Genomic DNA, 14,139 nt, shown 5'->3' on the forward strand with positions numbered 1-14,139 from the left:
GGAACACTGACTGCACAAGTGTGCATTGCATTACTGGGAGTTGACTAAGTCCCATAAGACTTTGCACAAGAGGTCAGAGGCTGAGTGGCTGTTGCTGAGCTCTGCTTGGTGGAGCTCATTACATGCTTCTCAGGCCCATGAAGGATAGCAGCAGTAGTGGCCTTGTTATGGGAGGGTTTTTAATCAGAGGCAGCGCTGAGCCTGGCAGGGCTCCTACAGAGTAAGGTACAGAGGGACAAACACAGGCTTTTCATGCAGTATTTATATATATTATATATGTTTATTTTAACCCCCCCTGCAGTTGACCATTGACCAAGTTTATACTGCTCTTACTCTGTGTTTTGACAGTGTAATATTCTCCTGTGCAGTTTGCAGCCAGTAATGACAATTAGGAGGGGGCCCCCCTTTCCAAAAGTGCCCCGGGCCCCCTGAAGGCTTAATCCAGCTCTACATAAATCCACCACTATATGTTCAGCACTGGCTAGTGGTCATAGCGATTAACTTGTGGCACAGCATTTTGTCACAAGAGGCAACGGTATTTCAATGCTACGCTATATCATCATTGACCATAAACCTGCCAGCATTCGGAGAGGTGACAGATCCCTGCGTCTCTTACAAGAAGAGGCCAGATGGATCAATAAACTTGGAACTTTGGTACCTTGGAGACTCAATGAGTCTGCTGGACTCCACTGTTTCTTGTAATTCACGTAATCTTATACATTAGGTCTGTGATTTTGACACTGCATGTCGACGGTTGTGTCGACTATTTGATAGTTGGTACCACCCTTTTGTTCCCCCTATAGCGGGTATATATTTATTCCCTGGTTTCAGCAACAGCAATATATTTCTGTTTCCTTCTACTGTTTTCTTACACTGGCAGCTCATATTATGGTTTATTTTGACACAGTGGTTAACACTGTACATATTATTTATGATCTTATATAGGGATACCAATGCGGTGAACAACACTGCATGTATTTTACATTTGCGATCCCTGATGTTCAATCGGGGGGGTAGGGGGAGGGGAGTTAGGAGTCCGCACACACTTTTATTTAAAGATATCCCCTATATTTTATTTAGGGGTTGGCCTTTAATTGCTGTTTGTTAGGCAGCGGGTGCTATCCGGGCAATGGGGTTAGAGTACAGGTTTAAAGAAAGAAAGAATTGCACTGTGGATGCACACCTGAAGATAGGAATATTTCAAGAAGAGTAGAGATATTCTATTTTTTAAAAGGTTATAACTTTATTGGTTTAATTCAATGTAAAAAAAGGGGAGATAAACGACCTGTCAGGATTTTTTAACATATAGAATCCGTGTGGTGATCTCCCCTTGGAGCTTGTGAAATTTTCAAAAAGAGATTAAAATGCACATACAAACATACAACATATAGTGTAATGTGCTATTGCACAAAAAAGATAGAAATGGTGAGTATAGGGATTTAAAAGAGTTCCCCTTTTGCTGGCTTACAAAGAAAGGGACGTTGTGTCTGAGTTAGGTTCTCTTTCTGATATGCTCAGATATCTATATATCGCCCTTTTGTTTCATAGGGTTTATACTTCCTGGATTTACTAGCCCCCTCTCACAGGGTTTTGTAAGTCCTTTTCATAGGGTTTAGGCCTCCTAGATTTACTAGCCCCCTCTTACAGGGTTTTGTAAATACTGGGAGTGATTTTTAGTGTATGTCTTTATAGATTTGGTATCACCTTAATCGGAGTGTGATTTCCCAGACAGTTTTATTACTGTATTCCTGGTCTCCTTCTTATTTTTGTATTTAGGTGATTGACTACCATCTAATTCAAAAGAATGCAGATTTAGTATATTACATCACATTGGTCACACAAAACTTCTCTTTTAATCATACAGTCTTTCCCTTGTATGCAGTTTTATGTATGGTACAGCTCTCTCTCACTGAGCTGTATGCCGTTTATGTTTTTCCGTCTGGGTTAGAATGCCCTTAGGAAACTTGTTTATGTGTGGATTGTGGTGACTTTAATAATTAGCTATTGTGATGCCTCTCACTCTCACTGAGTTGCATTCACTAATATTGCAATACTGGGGTTGAATTCCCCTGATTAGAGTTTGTGGTTCTCTCTCGCCGATGCCGCTCACTCTCACTGAGTTGCACCCACTACTGTTCTGATATTGGGGTTTAATTCCCTTTTCTCAGTAGGTTACCACTGTAATGTATGTACTTTTATTAGATTGGTCGTATAATAGTAGTTCTATCCGAACCATATATTGGGGTTGAATTCCCTTGAGTGTTTTTATTGGATTGGTCACACAACAGTCCACTCTTTGTACTCTTCTTTGTGCAGGTTTAGAGTGCAATATAGCTCTCTCTCACTGAGCTTATTTGCTACTCAAATACATGCACCCTCTGGGCTAATTTGCCCTTTATGGGTTATATCTGCTACCGTTATGATATTGAGGTTTTAATTCCTCCAATTTTCATATTTTGCAGTGTGACCCCCTCTCACGGAGCCATTGCTGCAATATATAGGGATATCGGTATTAATCGTATGATATTGTTTTGTGTGTAAATACAAAACACAAATTAATCGTATGATATTGTTTTGTGTGCAAATACAGGTGCAAATTAGCTCTCTCTCACTGAGCTATTCGCTACTCATATTTATACGTGATCTGGGCTGTTTGCCCTTAAATGTTCACTCTATGTGTGAATGATGGCAACAAGGGTATTTAAAAATAGCAATATGACTCTCTCTCACTGAGTCAAAATTGCTAAGATTATATTTTATCAGTTGGATTAAATACCTATGTTGTAATCTTTAATGTCGTAGTACAACTCTCTCTCACTGAGTTATAGCTACCAATATTATGATTTAATAGTTAAAGTTGGTATTTCAAAATGTTCCCAGTTAATAATGGCTCATATTTCCCCTGGGTTTAGAATAAACAGTTATTCTGATTCACATTGGTTTATACCAATTTACTATTACTAGTTATTTGTTGCCATCTAGTGGTGATTGACTGCATTCATTGTGCTCTCAATACACTATGGCTGTCTTCATTGGAGCTATGTTTCTAACATCAAACACAATTAGGTCATAAATACATTATTGATACATTTCATATGTCTTTGTAGCTTATATGTAGCCAGCAAACAGGCTAACACGCGTTTCACAAGTCTGCTTCCTCAGAGCCTCAAGCCGATTGTGTCCTGCTAGTTATACTTATTGGGGTTGGTCAGCCAATCGCTCCCCTCCTTTTAGTCACATGGTCCTGCCTCTCCAATAGGCATGCATCATTATTTAGGGCTATTTCCGCCCTTCCTGGCATCTCCCGTCCACGTGACCGGCGCGTGACGTCATCACGCCGGTCACGTGGGATTTTCCAGCCAATCGCGGCTTTTCTCTATCTAAACCCGGAAGTTCAGGGTTTGTTATGTGCGCCCCGGACTCTGTGTATTCCATACACGCTGGTTTATTTCTATATTTTACTGATGTACATTTTTATTTCTGTACATCCTTATTTATTGTACTGGGTAGTCGTTCCCTGTATTCTTATTGTATATCTTCCTGGGGCGCTGTGTCTGGGGGAAGTCTTTTGACTGATATAATGGTTATTGTTTAATTCCTATTACTGGCATTTGAGCTTCCCGGAATCTGGATGGGTAATATTCTGTAATCTTTTTTAGGGGTTTATGCTTGAATGCAGTAACCCCGGACTCTGTGTTTAGAATTACATACTGTTTATTCTTGATTTTAGTCAGTCTTCTGCTATGTATTTCATTTTAATTATTATTATAATATAGGTGTGTATTCATAAATTCCTGAATAATATGGTTGGCACTAGAGATCATTTCTTAGGACCTGGAGATCGTTAAGAACTGGATTGTGGTCACATAAAGTGTTGAGTGGATAATTATAAGAGGATTAAATATATAAGATATATAGTGACAAGAGAGATAAGAATCTTTTTTTTGGGGAGTAAATAATTTAATATATAGTGTTCTTCCAAACTATGTTTGAGGTGTAATTATCTTTAATAATTTTAGGGCTTGAGTGGTGATTGCATGTGTTAATAATGAGAAGGTTATATATCATAATGGTTTCTAGTGGATTTGAGTTTACATAATATATATCCATTAATGAAGCGAATCATTTGTAAATAAATGAAATAAGAGGGTGAGAGAAAATTTGTGAAAAAATGTGTGCACAAAAAATAATAAATTATAGGTGATACATATGGGGAGAGAGGGTGTAGTGAATTCATATGTATGTGTTAGTATACATACTGTGCTCATATTTTGTGGTGATCATTAGAGTGCCTTTGTAAGATGGAGATTATGTCTCCAATATTCCATTGTGTGATTAAGACTTATTTTATTTGGGTGGTGATTATTTTGTGAACTCGTTCTTGATTGAGTTTACATGTTCTTTTCTCATCCTTTTTCTGAGGGGTTTTTATAGATTTAGGGCTAATCATCTTTGTTTTAGTACTAATGAGTGTTTTCCTATTATGTCCAGGGTGTCTCTATATGTCAAGGTCCGGAGTCAGGAGTTCCAACACTTCATATGGTGAGTTATTTCTCTTTTTTCTCTCTCATTTTTTCTCTTTTTTTCTTTTTTATTTTGTATATTTTTCATTTCTGAAACAGTTTTGTATATTTTTCTTTGTGTATCATTGTATATACACTGGAGTTAGTTCTTATAAATTTGGTGTGAAAATATCCAATTTATATAGGGGTCTTATTCCTACCACTATACTGAGAAGACAATGTAATCTAGTCTTTACATTATTTGGGGTCAATTTAATTTTCCAGAAGGCTTTGGCATGCATCAGGGTTCTGTTATATATCTTGGGCAATGAGGATCTTTTGTATTTCCCATAGATGTAATAGGGAAGGATGCTACTCAGATCAAAGGGATATCTTCAATTCTCACAGATATGGCAGGTAGCTGTTATTCTCATTTAATCCTTTTGGGGTAAGGCAGTCCATCAGGTAAATCATTTTAGTTTCTGTTTTTAGGAGTTCCTTGTCTAGGTCTCCGCCTCTTATTCCTAGCTTGACATGGACCATTCCGAAGGCTTTCAAATTTTTCGGGTCGCTGTTGTGGGACTTGAGAAAATGTTTGGCCACCGGAGTTAGTGTCTTGAATCTATTCTGATCCTTGGTGGCATTTCGGATACTACTGATGTGCTCTAATATCCGCACTTTCAATGCTCTGCTGGTTTTACCAATGTATGACTTCCCGCATGGGCATTTCAGATGGTAGATTACCCCTATGCTGGTGCATGTTATGTGGTCTGTAATGATCCACTTCTTCCCGAATTTGTCGGTGTAGTCTTCCGTTGTTTCCATGTATTGGCAGGCCTTGCATTTCCCACAGCAGTTGAAGCCTTTTCTGGTCACCGATGTTCTGGGTTCCGATAGGTGGCTATGCACTAAAGAGTTTTTAATACTCCTTGATTTTCGCCAGCTCATTTGGACTTCCCTTGGTAGGTTGTCTTTGAGGTCTTGATCAGTTTCTAGGATTGACCAGTGTTTTTGGAGAATGGCTTTCACTTGCTTCCAGTTGTTATTGAAAGTTCCAATGAACCTGACTGGTTCTTCCTTAGTTTCCCGTTTCTTAGGGGCAAGTAATGATTCCCTCGGGATTTCCTCTACTGATTTTATCGATTTCTTAATTAATCTTTTACTGTATCCTCTTTCTGTGAATCGGTTACTTAATTCTTTTTGCCTGTCATGGAAGGTTTCTGGGTCTGAACAATTGCGTTTAATGCGTATCAATTCGCCCTTGGGTATCGCTCTAATCGTGCTTGGCAGGTGGGCACTTGTTGCATGTAAGATAGAGTTGGTGGATGTTTCCTTTCGATACACATCAGTTTGTATCCTTCCTTCTTCGTCAATTGTGATGGTAAGGTCCAGAAAGTTGATTTTTCTTTGGCTTGCTTCCATTGTTAGTTTCAGATTGAGGTTATTTTGATTTAATTTTGAAATAAATTCGTTCAGATCTTGTTTTTCTCCTTCCCACAGTATGAGGATATCATCGATATATCGTAAAAATATGAGTATATTAGAGGTATACTGTTCATATTGTTCCTGAAAAACTACTTCCCTTTCCCACCACCCCAGGTAGAGGTTGGCGTACGTGGGGGCACATGCCGTCCCCATCGCCGTTTTTAGTTAGGATAAAATTTAGAGATTCCGTCAGGAAATTGTTGAAATCGTGATTCTGGTTCATTTTCAGGAAGTATTTGATGGCTGCTATCCCATTCTCATGACTTATACTGGTGTAGAGACTTTCTACGTCACACGTGACCAGCCACGTGCCCTCCGTGACAGAGAGATTTTCTAATTTCTGGAGCACATCCATAGTGTCTCTTAGATGTGAGGGCAGTGCTGTCACGTGTTGACGCAGGAACTGGTCCACATAAATACTAAGTCTTTCTGTGAGACTGCCAATTCCGGATAGGATAGGTCTTCCTGGGGGAGATTTCTCATTTTTGTGAATCTTGGGTAACAGATATAACGTCGGAGTTCTGGGTTTCTCCATTTTCAGATATTGATAATCGTTTTTACTGATTATTTGGTTTTTGAATGCCTGATCAATCCTGTTATTGTATTCTGTGGTGAATTTGCCACTAGGATTAAATGTTAGCCTCTTATAGCAGCTGGTGTCTGTTAGTTGGCGTTTGAGTTCCTGTATGTATTGTTCACGGGGCCATAACACCACATTTCCGCCTTTGTCTGAAGGCTTAATGATTGTATCTTCCCATTTCTCCATTTCTCTGAGTGCCTCCCTTTCTCCTTTGGTTATATTTTCTCCTCTGATGTTTGTTTCCTTCATGAGATTGTCTAGATCTCTAGATACTAGACTTTGAAAAATTTGTACCTGAGGGCATATATTGGGGTCTGGCAGGAACACGGATTTCTTTTTGATCTTTGTTCTGTCGTGTGGTTCTAGGGGGGGGGGGGCAGGCCATCTGTGTTCTCCATGGCTAGTTCTTCTAGGATTTGGAGTGCCATCCTATCTTCTTGTTCCATTTCTTCTGAGCTCTGAGATGTTGAAGGTATAGATGTATTAATATTGTTAGTTTCTGGGCTAATGCCCGCTGCTGTCATCAGTGCTCTCTCCTCATTCCTTTGACGTGCTTGGTTTGCAAAGAATTTTTTCAGGAGTAATTTTCTCGTGAAAAGATTGAGGTCTTTCTCCATTTCAAATCTTTGCATATTGGATGTGGGGGAGAATGATAATCCTCTTTTAAGGATGGATTGTTGTTCTTCTGTCAAGATTTTATTAGTGAGATTCACGATTTTGAGGGAGTCAGATTTTGTTTTTGATGTCATTACTCTCTGGGACATCTCCTCTCCAGATATTCCATTTGGTGTTGTTACTCTCTGAATCGTCTCCTCTCCCTCGGCTCCTCTCTCCAATCCAACGACTTTCTTTTTCTCCTGCCTCCCCTTGCCCCTCCTGATCTTTCTCCATATTCTTTGTGTTCCTTGCGGCCTTGCCCTAAAAAATGCCTCCTGTGATATTGATTGTTTCTTGAATCCCCTTCTGATGATTCAGCTTCTGATGTCGAATAGTTGGATGCATTACTGTTGGTGTATGTTTGTTTCTGTGATCGTGTATTCCATCTAAAAATCTTGTTGTTCGCAAAATCGGTACGGTCTCGTTGGAATTTCTTTCTATTATTTCTTTTTTATAATCTTCGATTTCTTTTTTATATTTATCATATCTTTGTTGAAACTGTTCCAGACCCTCAAAATTCACTAATATTGCAATACTGGAATTCAACCCCAATATATGGTTCGGATAGAACTACTATTATACGACCAATCTAATAAAAGTACATTACAGTGGTAACCTACTGAGAAAAGGGAATTAAACCCCAATATCAGAACAGTAGTGGGTGCAACTCAGTGAGAGTGAGCGGCATCGGCGAGAGAGAACCACAAACTCTAATCAGGGGAATTCAACCCCAGTATTGCAATATTAGTGAATGCAACTCAGTGAGAGTGAGAGGCATCACAATAGCTAATTATTAAAGTCACCACAATCCACACATAAACAAGTTTCCTAAGGGCATTCTAACCCAGACGGAAAAACATAAACGGCACACAGCTCAGTGAGAGAGAGCTGTACCATACATAAACCTGCATACAAGGGAAAGACCGTATGATTAAAAGAGAAGTTTTGTGTGACCAATGTGATGTAATATACTAAATCTGCATTCTTTTAGTCAATCACCTAAATACAAAAATAAGAAGGAGACCAGGAATACAGTAATAAAACTGTCTGGGAAATCACACTCCGATTAAGGTGATACCAAATCTATAAAGACATACACTAAAAATCACTCCCAGTATTTACAAAACCCTGTGAGAGGGGGCTAGTAAATCTAGGAGGCCTAAACCCTATGAAAAGGACTTACAAAACCCTGTAAGAGAGGGCTAGTAAATCCAGGAAGTATAAACCCTATGAAACAAAAGGGCGATATATAGACGAGCGTCCGCGGCAGGGAGCTTTCAGGGAGCCGGGGGACGGAAGCAGCCAGAGAGATTAAAGTCTCCCTGGCTGCTCCAGAGGAATGTGGAGGGGAGGTGGGCTCCCCTGGACCCAGGCAGCACAGGCTGCCCCCCCCTATAGCCAGCGGGGGACCAAGTATTCACTGCACCCGATCGTGCATATTAACGATCGGGTGCAGTGAATATATGAATATCTAATGAGCGGCTCGAGTGCTCCGGCCCCCTGCTGGCTGCACTGTGTAAAAAAAAAAAAAAAATTAAATTTTTTTTTAAAATTAAATATATATTCATGTGCTATAAGCACATGAATAAAAATGACATGCCCCTTCACAGAAAAAAAAACCCTGATTTTTTGACACCAAAATAAAAAAAAAAACCTTTTAGTTTAAAAGTTCACATTCCAGATCTCCATCAAAAGATGGAGAATTGCTACACGGAGAGAGATGTAGAAAATCACTTAGAAAGACGGAGAATATTTCACATTGAATAGGGTTGCTCGCTTTTGGAGAGCAAAATGCTCCGTCCAAGGCGAACAAAGCACAAATTCTCCATAAAACACGGAGAACTATTCTCATTGAATACTGCCCTATATGTTAAAAAATCCTGACAGGTCGTTTATCTCCCCTTTTTTTACATTGAATTAAACCAATAAAGTTATAACCTTTTAAAAAATAGAATATCTCTACTCTTCTTGAAATATTCCTATCTTCAGGTGTGCATCCACAGTGCAATTCTTTCTTTCTTTAAACCTGTACTCGATCCCTGATGTTGCCAGGCTGTATCATTACCGGTATAGTTATATGTATTTGCATGTTTTGTGTATTGGTATGTTTATGTATATCATCATCCTTGTCTGTTTGTTCATACCAGTTTATGTGCTGGTTATGCTTTGTTTTTAGATGTTGCCACGACAACCGGATCAGGATGATTACATCATCAGTGGGGTGTCATGCCGAACCGGAAGTGAGCCCGCGACTACACATGGTGTGGGGATTCCTGGTATAGCATACCCTCCAACTGTACCTATTCAGCCGGTACAGTACCGCATTTTAACGGTCTGTACCATCTAACTAAATGTGTACCGAATGTACCGTTTTTTGGGTGGCTCCTGACTCCTCCTGCTCGGCTTGAGGATCGGGTGCCCGGCGGCTGCAGCGGCAGATAGAGAATTCTGTAATCCCAGCTTAATTCACCTCTTCTGCACCCTTTCCCACTGCTGCATTGGAGGTCCCAGCATGCACTGCGGCACTGCAGACCCTAAAGTCAAAGCCTATGGAGACGGCGCATGCACAGTTGTGGTTTCCAGACACCTTGAATGGAGCAGCAGCACTTTGGTGGCAGTGTGACTGCTGAAGCATAGTTGCCTACTCTCCTGCATTCTGCAGGAGACTCCCTGATTCAGGCACCCTGAAATAGCAGCAATATTCCTCTCTCCCTCATTAGTATAGCAATCTCCCTCATTTTACACAGCCCAAACTACACTGTTACATTTTTTTAGGAAAAAAGGAATGAGAGACAGATACATTTACACTGAATCATCAGCACCATTTCCCAGCACTTTAGCAAGTACAGTAGCTCTTAGTAACTGCTTTGGGGCTCATCTACATTTGGATATATCATTTTAAAAGATTCCTCTCAGATGTAGCAGTGCACACCCATGCTTCTAGGTGTCACTTTCACAATCTCTCCATATATGGAACTAGACACGCCCTTCGGGTGGAGCATGACACGTCCCCTCAATGGGGCACTGTGCAAAATTATATTACCAACTATAATCTCCCTTAAACTAGTTTTCAAAAGTAGGCAAGTATGTGGTAAAGGCAGGGAGCAAGTTACACAAATCTATTGCCACTTGTTAAGGTAAATACATATATATGAAAAAAATGCCCTGTACACATTCAGAAAGGGGGCATGGCCACAGCTTCTTTGTTGATGACCATGCCCCTTTGCCCGTGGCCAAGCCCCTTTTCCCAATGTATACTGATTTCTGCCCTTCCAATGTTGGAGGGTATGTTATAGGTATGTTCTTACTGTCTTTGTATTATCCTGATGACGATGTGTGAGTAAACATCGAAAACGTTTGATCTTCCAACCGCTGCAGTCTCTGCCTGTTCATTGCCTCCAGGTGCCGCCGTATATTCTGTATATATATACATATATATGGCTCTCTGAGTACCTGTGCTATACAGCGTTTTTCCACTTGAGAAGTTGTATTGGAGACACAAGTAATTTATAGACAACTTATTGGTGGCAGTAGTGATTTATAACCAGCTACTACCTTTCTGAAGTTTTATGTGTATCATTTGTAAAATCGAGATTTATTAATTGCCCCTGATGAAGTCCAGAGGGACGAAATGCGTTGGTCTGCGGATTGATCTTTTTGACACTTGCGAAAACGCTGATGAATTTATACATATTGGTAAAAATCAAATAAATGTCCATTTGTTTTTACAAATTATTGATTTATTTGACTCTAAGAAGTCACCATTTTTAAGTATTGTTGATGGTGATACAGCACACCTCTGTTCTGTTTTTCTATTTTCTCTCCCTGTGCCTTTTTAACAGCAAGGTTTTATAGGGGTGGCACACCGTTGATAGATGAAAAAAATGAAAAACATCTTCCAAAATACATACAGGGAACTGCAGTGTCTAAAAGACTTGTTTTTTGATGTGTATGTATATATATATATATACTCTCATGCTGCAGTTGTTCCCTGTCCCTCCCTTTCCCTTTTTCTCTTTCTACATATATAATATAAATAATAGTACTGCAAAGCGCTGAGCCAAATTGATATATTTTTTAAAGTCTTATTTCTCTTCTGCATTTTTTTTTGCAATGGATTTCCCTTTCACACATATAGTCCTTTCTTATTATGTGTGGCAGCTCATTTTCCAGGATAACCATTGTTGTTTTCTCAGTCACAATAGGATGTAGGGAAAAAAAGTGAGAGAATATCGCCATCTACTGTAAAAATTAAAAACTGTATGCATCCATCGCCTTTCAAAAACAATTTCTATATAGGTGTACTGGAAATATGCCCCCAATTCAGACCTGCTTGCTGGGCTGTGAGTGCTTGCAGCCCAGCAAGCAGGTAGCCACCTTCTCCACCGAACGGCCACTCTCCCCACCTCTGTGTGCAACTTGACTCTCTCGGTGCTGCGAAGGCCGTGGGAAGAAGGAGGCCGCTGATGATGTCAGCAGCCCTTCCTCCCCACGGCCAAAGAATTCCTGTTTTCCAGGAGGCAGCTGATGTCATGGTCCTCCCAGTGCTGAGCGAGTCTATACTATCTCACCGCTTGCGAGCAGGTTTTATCTCCTTAAACAATCCCTTTAATGTATATTATGTAAAATGTAAAATGACACAGTATGTTAATACTTAAATATTTTTGCTATAATTTTATGTCTTTCACATATTTTAAGAAAGATTACTACAGATCAATAGTGCTGCTGCTGTTCTCTATAAGAGACCATTCAGTCTCCGAGTGCCGCTGCTTTTCAGTGCCCACACAGCAAAAAGCAGGTGCAGAATCACGAGAAGTTCAGCACTAAAGCCAGTTTTTAAATCCTTTTAATCCAAAGTGATCTGTTACACTTCAGTACATAAGTTTCCTTTTTTAGGTTTCACTAAAATCCAGAAATAAACATTTTTCATCAGGGTGTGACACAGGATTCATTTTATATATATATATATATATATATATATATATATATATATATATATATATATATATATATATATATATATGTATATATATATTTGCAAAAGAAAGGAGAGAAACGCACCAATGCGCCAAGTATAAACAACACTTTTTTACTGTTTTATGCTCACATACATGGGGGTTTAAAATCAGATGCTTGCCAGCCACATGAAAGTTCCGATCTCTGCAACAAGATGACCCACGGCATTCACAGGGAATGAAACCGCTCAGCCGCCGACCAGGGACCACGGACTCAGTGTTCACCACTCACTGGATACAGCCGCACGTGCAGGATTCACCGGTGGACCAAGGACATCTCCACGTCGGACCAAAGCAAGCCAGTATATACATATATATATATATATTGTTAAAGTCGAGTTGCACACACGCCATTTTAGGATAGTATGGCCGCCATTTTGGTTCGCAGAGTTGCGCAAATAAAGTATACATACCCGAGTCTGTGTGACAAAGTGGACCAGAAACGCAGCCATACTATTACACATAAATTCATAATGCCACTAACACTAAATAAAATATAGTTAATTAAAGAATTAGTGCACTACACATAGTTTAATTAGAAATACACGATTGTTTCTGTACATGTTTGGTATCATTATGTTCAGTGTCCCATACGCAGCATTCCGGTCGCAGCCAAATATTTGCAAGTCCCATGGTCTGATAATTACGGACAAAATACCTATTATATGTATTTTTATCATGTGTCCTGAGTGAGGCAAAGGAATGCAGTTGTAATTAGTTTGTGTTGCTGTTTACGACCCCCGACGACATGCCAGCAAACAAAAGGACACCAAAGTACCCTTCCCCCCCCTGCACGTCTCCAAGCCAGATGTAATACCTTGCCCAATCACTGAGGACTGGACATTCGAACCCTGAACAATAGGAATGGCCTTTGTCCTCCCCCTTCTGACCCTATAAAATAGCCATCCCTGAGCTGGTTCTTTCTTTTATTTTTGGAACTGCTGATGAATCCCCTCACCATTAACCTGGGCTATAGTTCAATCTGAACATAGCGAGCTCCGACCGGACTGCGCTGTGCATATTTGAGACGGTAAACGGTTGCATTCACTGTACTTACTTTTATTGTATTGTTGGCTGATTGTATTCTGTGCCTGTTTTCTTTCCCTAGTAGAGCCTGATTTGTATATTCATTGTTAGACAATTGCATTACGTGTTACACTGTGTTTTTCCTATTTCTGTAATCCCCTTTTGTCCATTAGGGACTAAATACACTATTTACGGAGTTTCTATCTCCTCACCTTTATACTGTGGTCTCGTCTATTATTCGCATCTAGCGATAAGGTGTATTACGGACATTGTCCTTAAAAGTGTATTCGCAGATTAGAGACAAAGTACTGCGAAGGGATCTCCTATTAATGCATTGGTTCTTCCGTGTATAATACACGATAAAGGTACGCTACGCTGCGCTACGTTTTGTTCGCACGTAGCTAGGGATAAAGGGTACACAGGTTACGGACATAATACGTAACCTACGCTTTTCACTTATTGTTGTTTGATCATATAAATATCGGTATTGATAGTTGGGGGCTGGCGTCCGGCCGTTTCACACTCTAGAACTCGGTACCAAACGCGCGGCTTGACCTATACCAGCAAAAGGGTGGAAGTATTTATTATTGCTGGATAGGCCAGGTCCGCGGCGGTGCAGGGTTTGAGAGGTGCTAGCGTTTGAACCCGAAGTACAATAAGTGAAATCCAAGGAAACATTAAGCCACGTGTTTTAAAGTATATTTAAGTGTTTAGTAAACTGTACTTCTGCCTGCCACAAGTAGTTTAACGGGGTATAGTGTCTTGAGTTGCTTGTTCATTACAGTATATGTGCCACGTGCAATAAGGTTCGCACACGTGGAGACAAAGGCCTGTGTTTATTATAGTACATAGAGGATCCCTTCTGTGCAAAACT

At 40.0% G+C, this 14,139-nt stretch overlaps 1 protein-coding gene across 2 annotated transcripts in view; it reads left to right on the plus strand.

Annotated features, from left to right (window-relative positions):
* Positions 1-12,163, plus strand: part of LOC146074397 (plexin-C1-like) — an 87,279-nt gene extending 75,116 nt beyond the window's left edge. The window contains exons 16-17 of one of the 2 annotated variants that reach the window (XM_083182405.1): positions 4,492-4,542; positions 9,401-12,163. In XM_083182405.1, the coding sequence (XP_083038531.1) occupies positions 4,492-4,542; positions 9,401-9,429 (80 nt within the window). In that variant the 3' untranslated portion in view covers positions 9,430-12,163. The remainder of the gene's footprint in view (positions 1-4,491; positions 4,543-9,400) is intronic. The other variant, XM_083182406.1, reaches the window with a different exon arrangement.
* Positions 12,164-14,139: the final 1,976 nt, after the last annotated feature.

The sequence above is a fragment of the Crinia signifera genome, chromosome 4 (genome assembly GCF_055691185.1).
Source record: "Crinia signifera chromosome 4, ASM5569118v1, whole genome shotgun sequence".
NCBI classification, from domain to species: domain Eukaryota; kingdom Metazoa; phylum Chordata; class Amphibia; order Anura; family Myobatrachidae; genus Crinia; species Crinia signifera.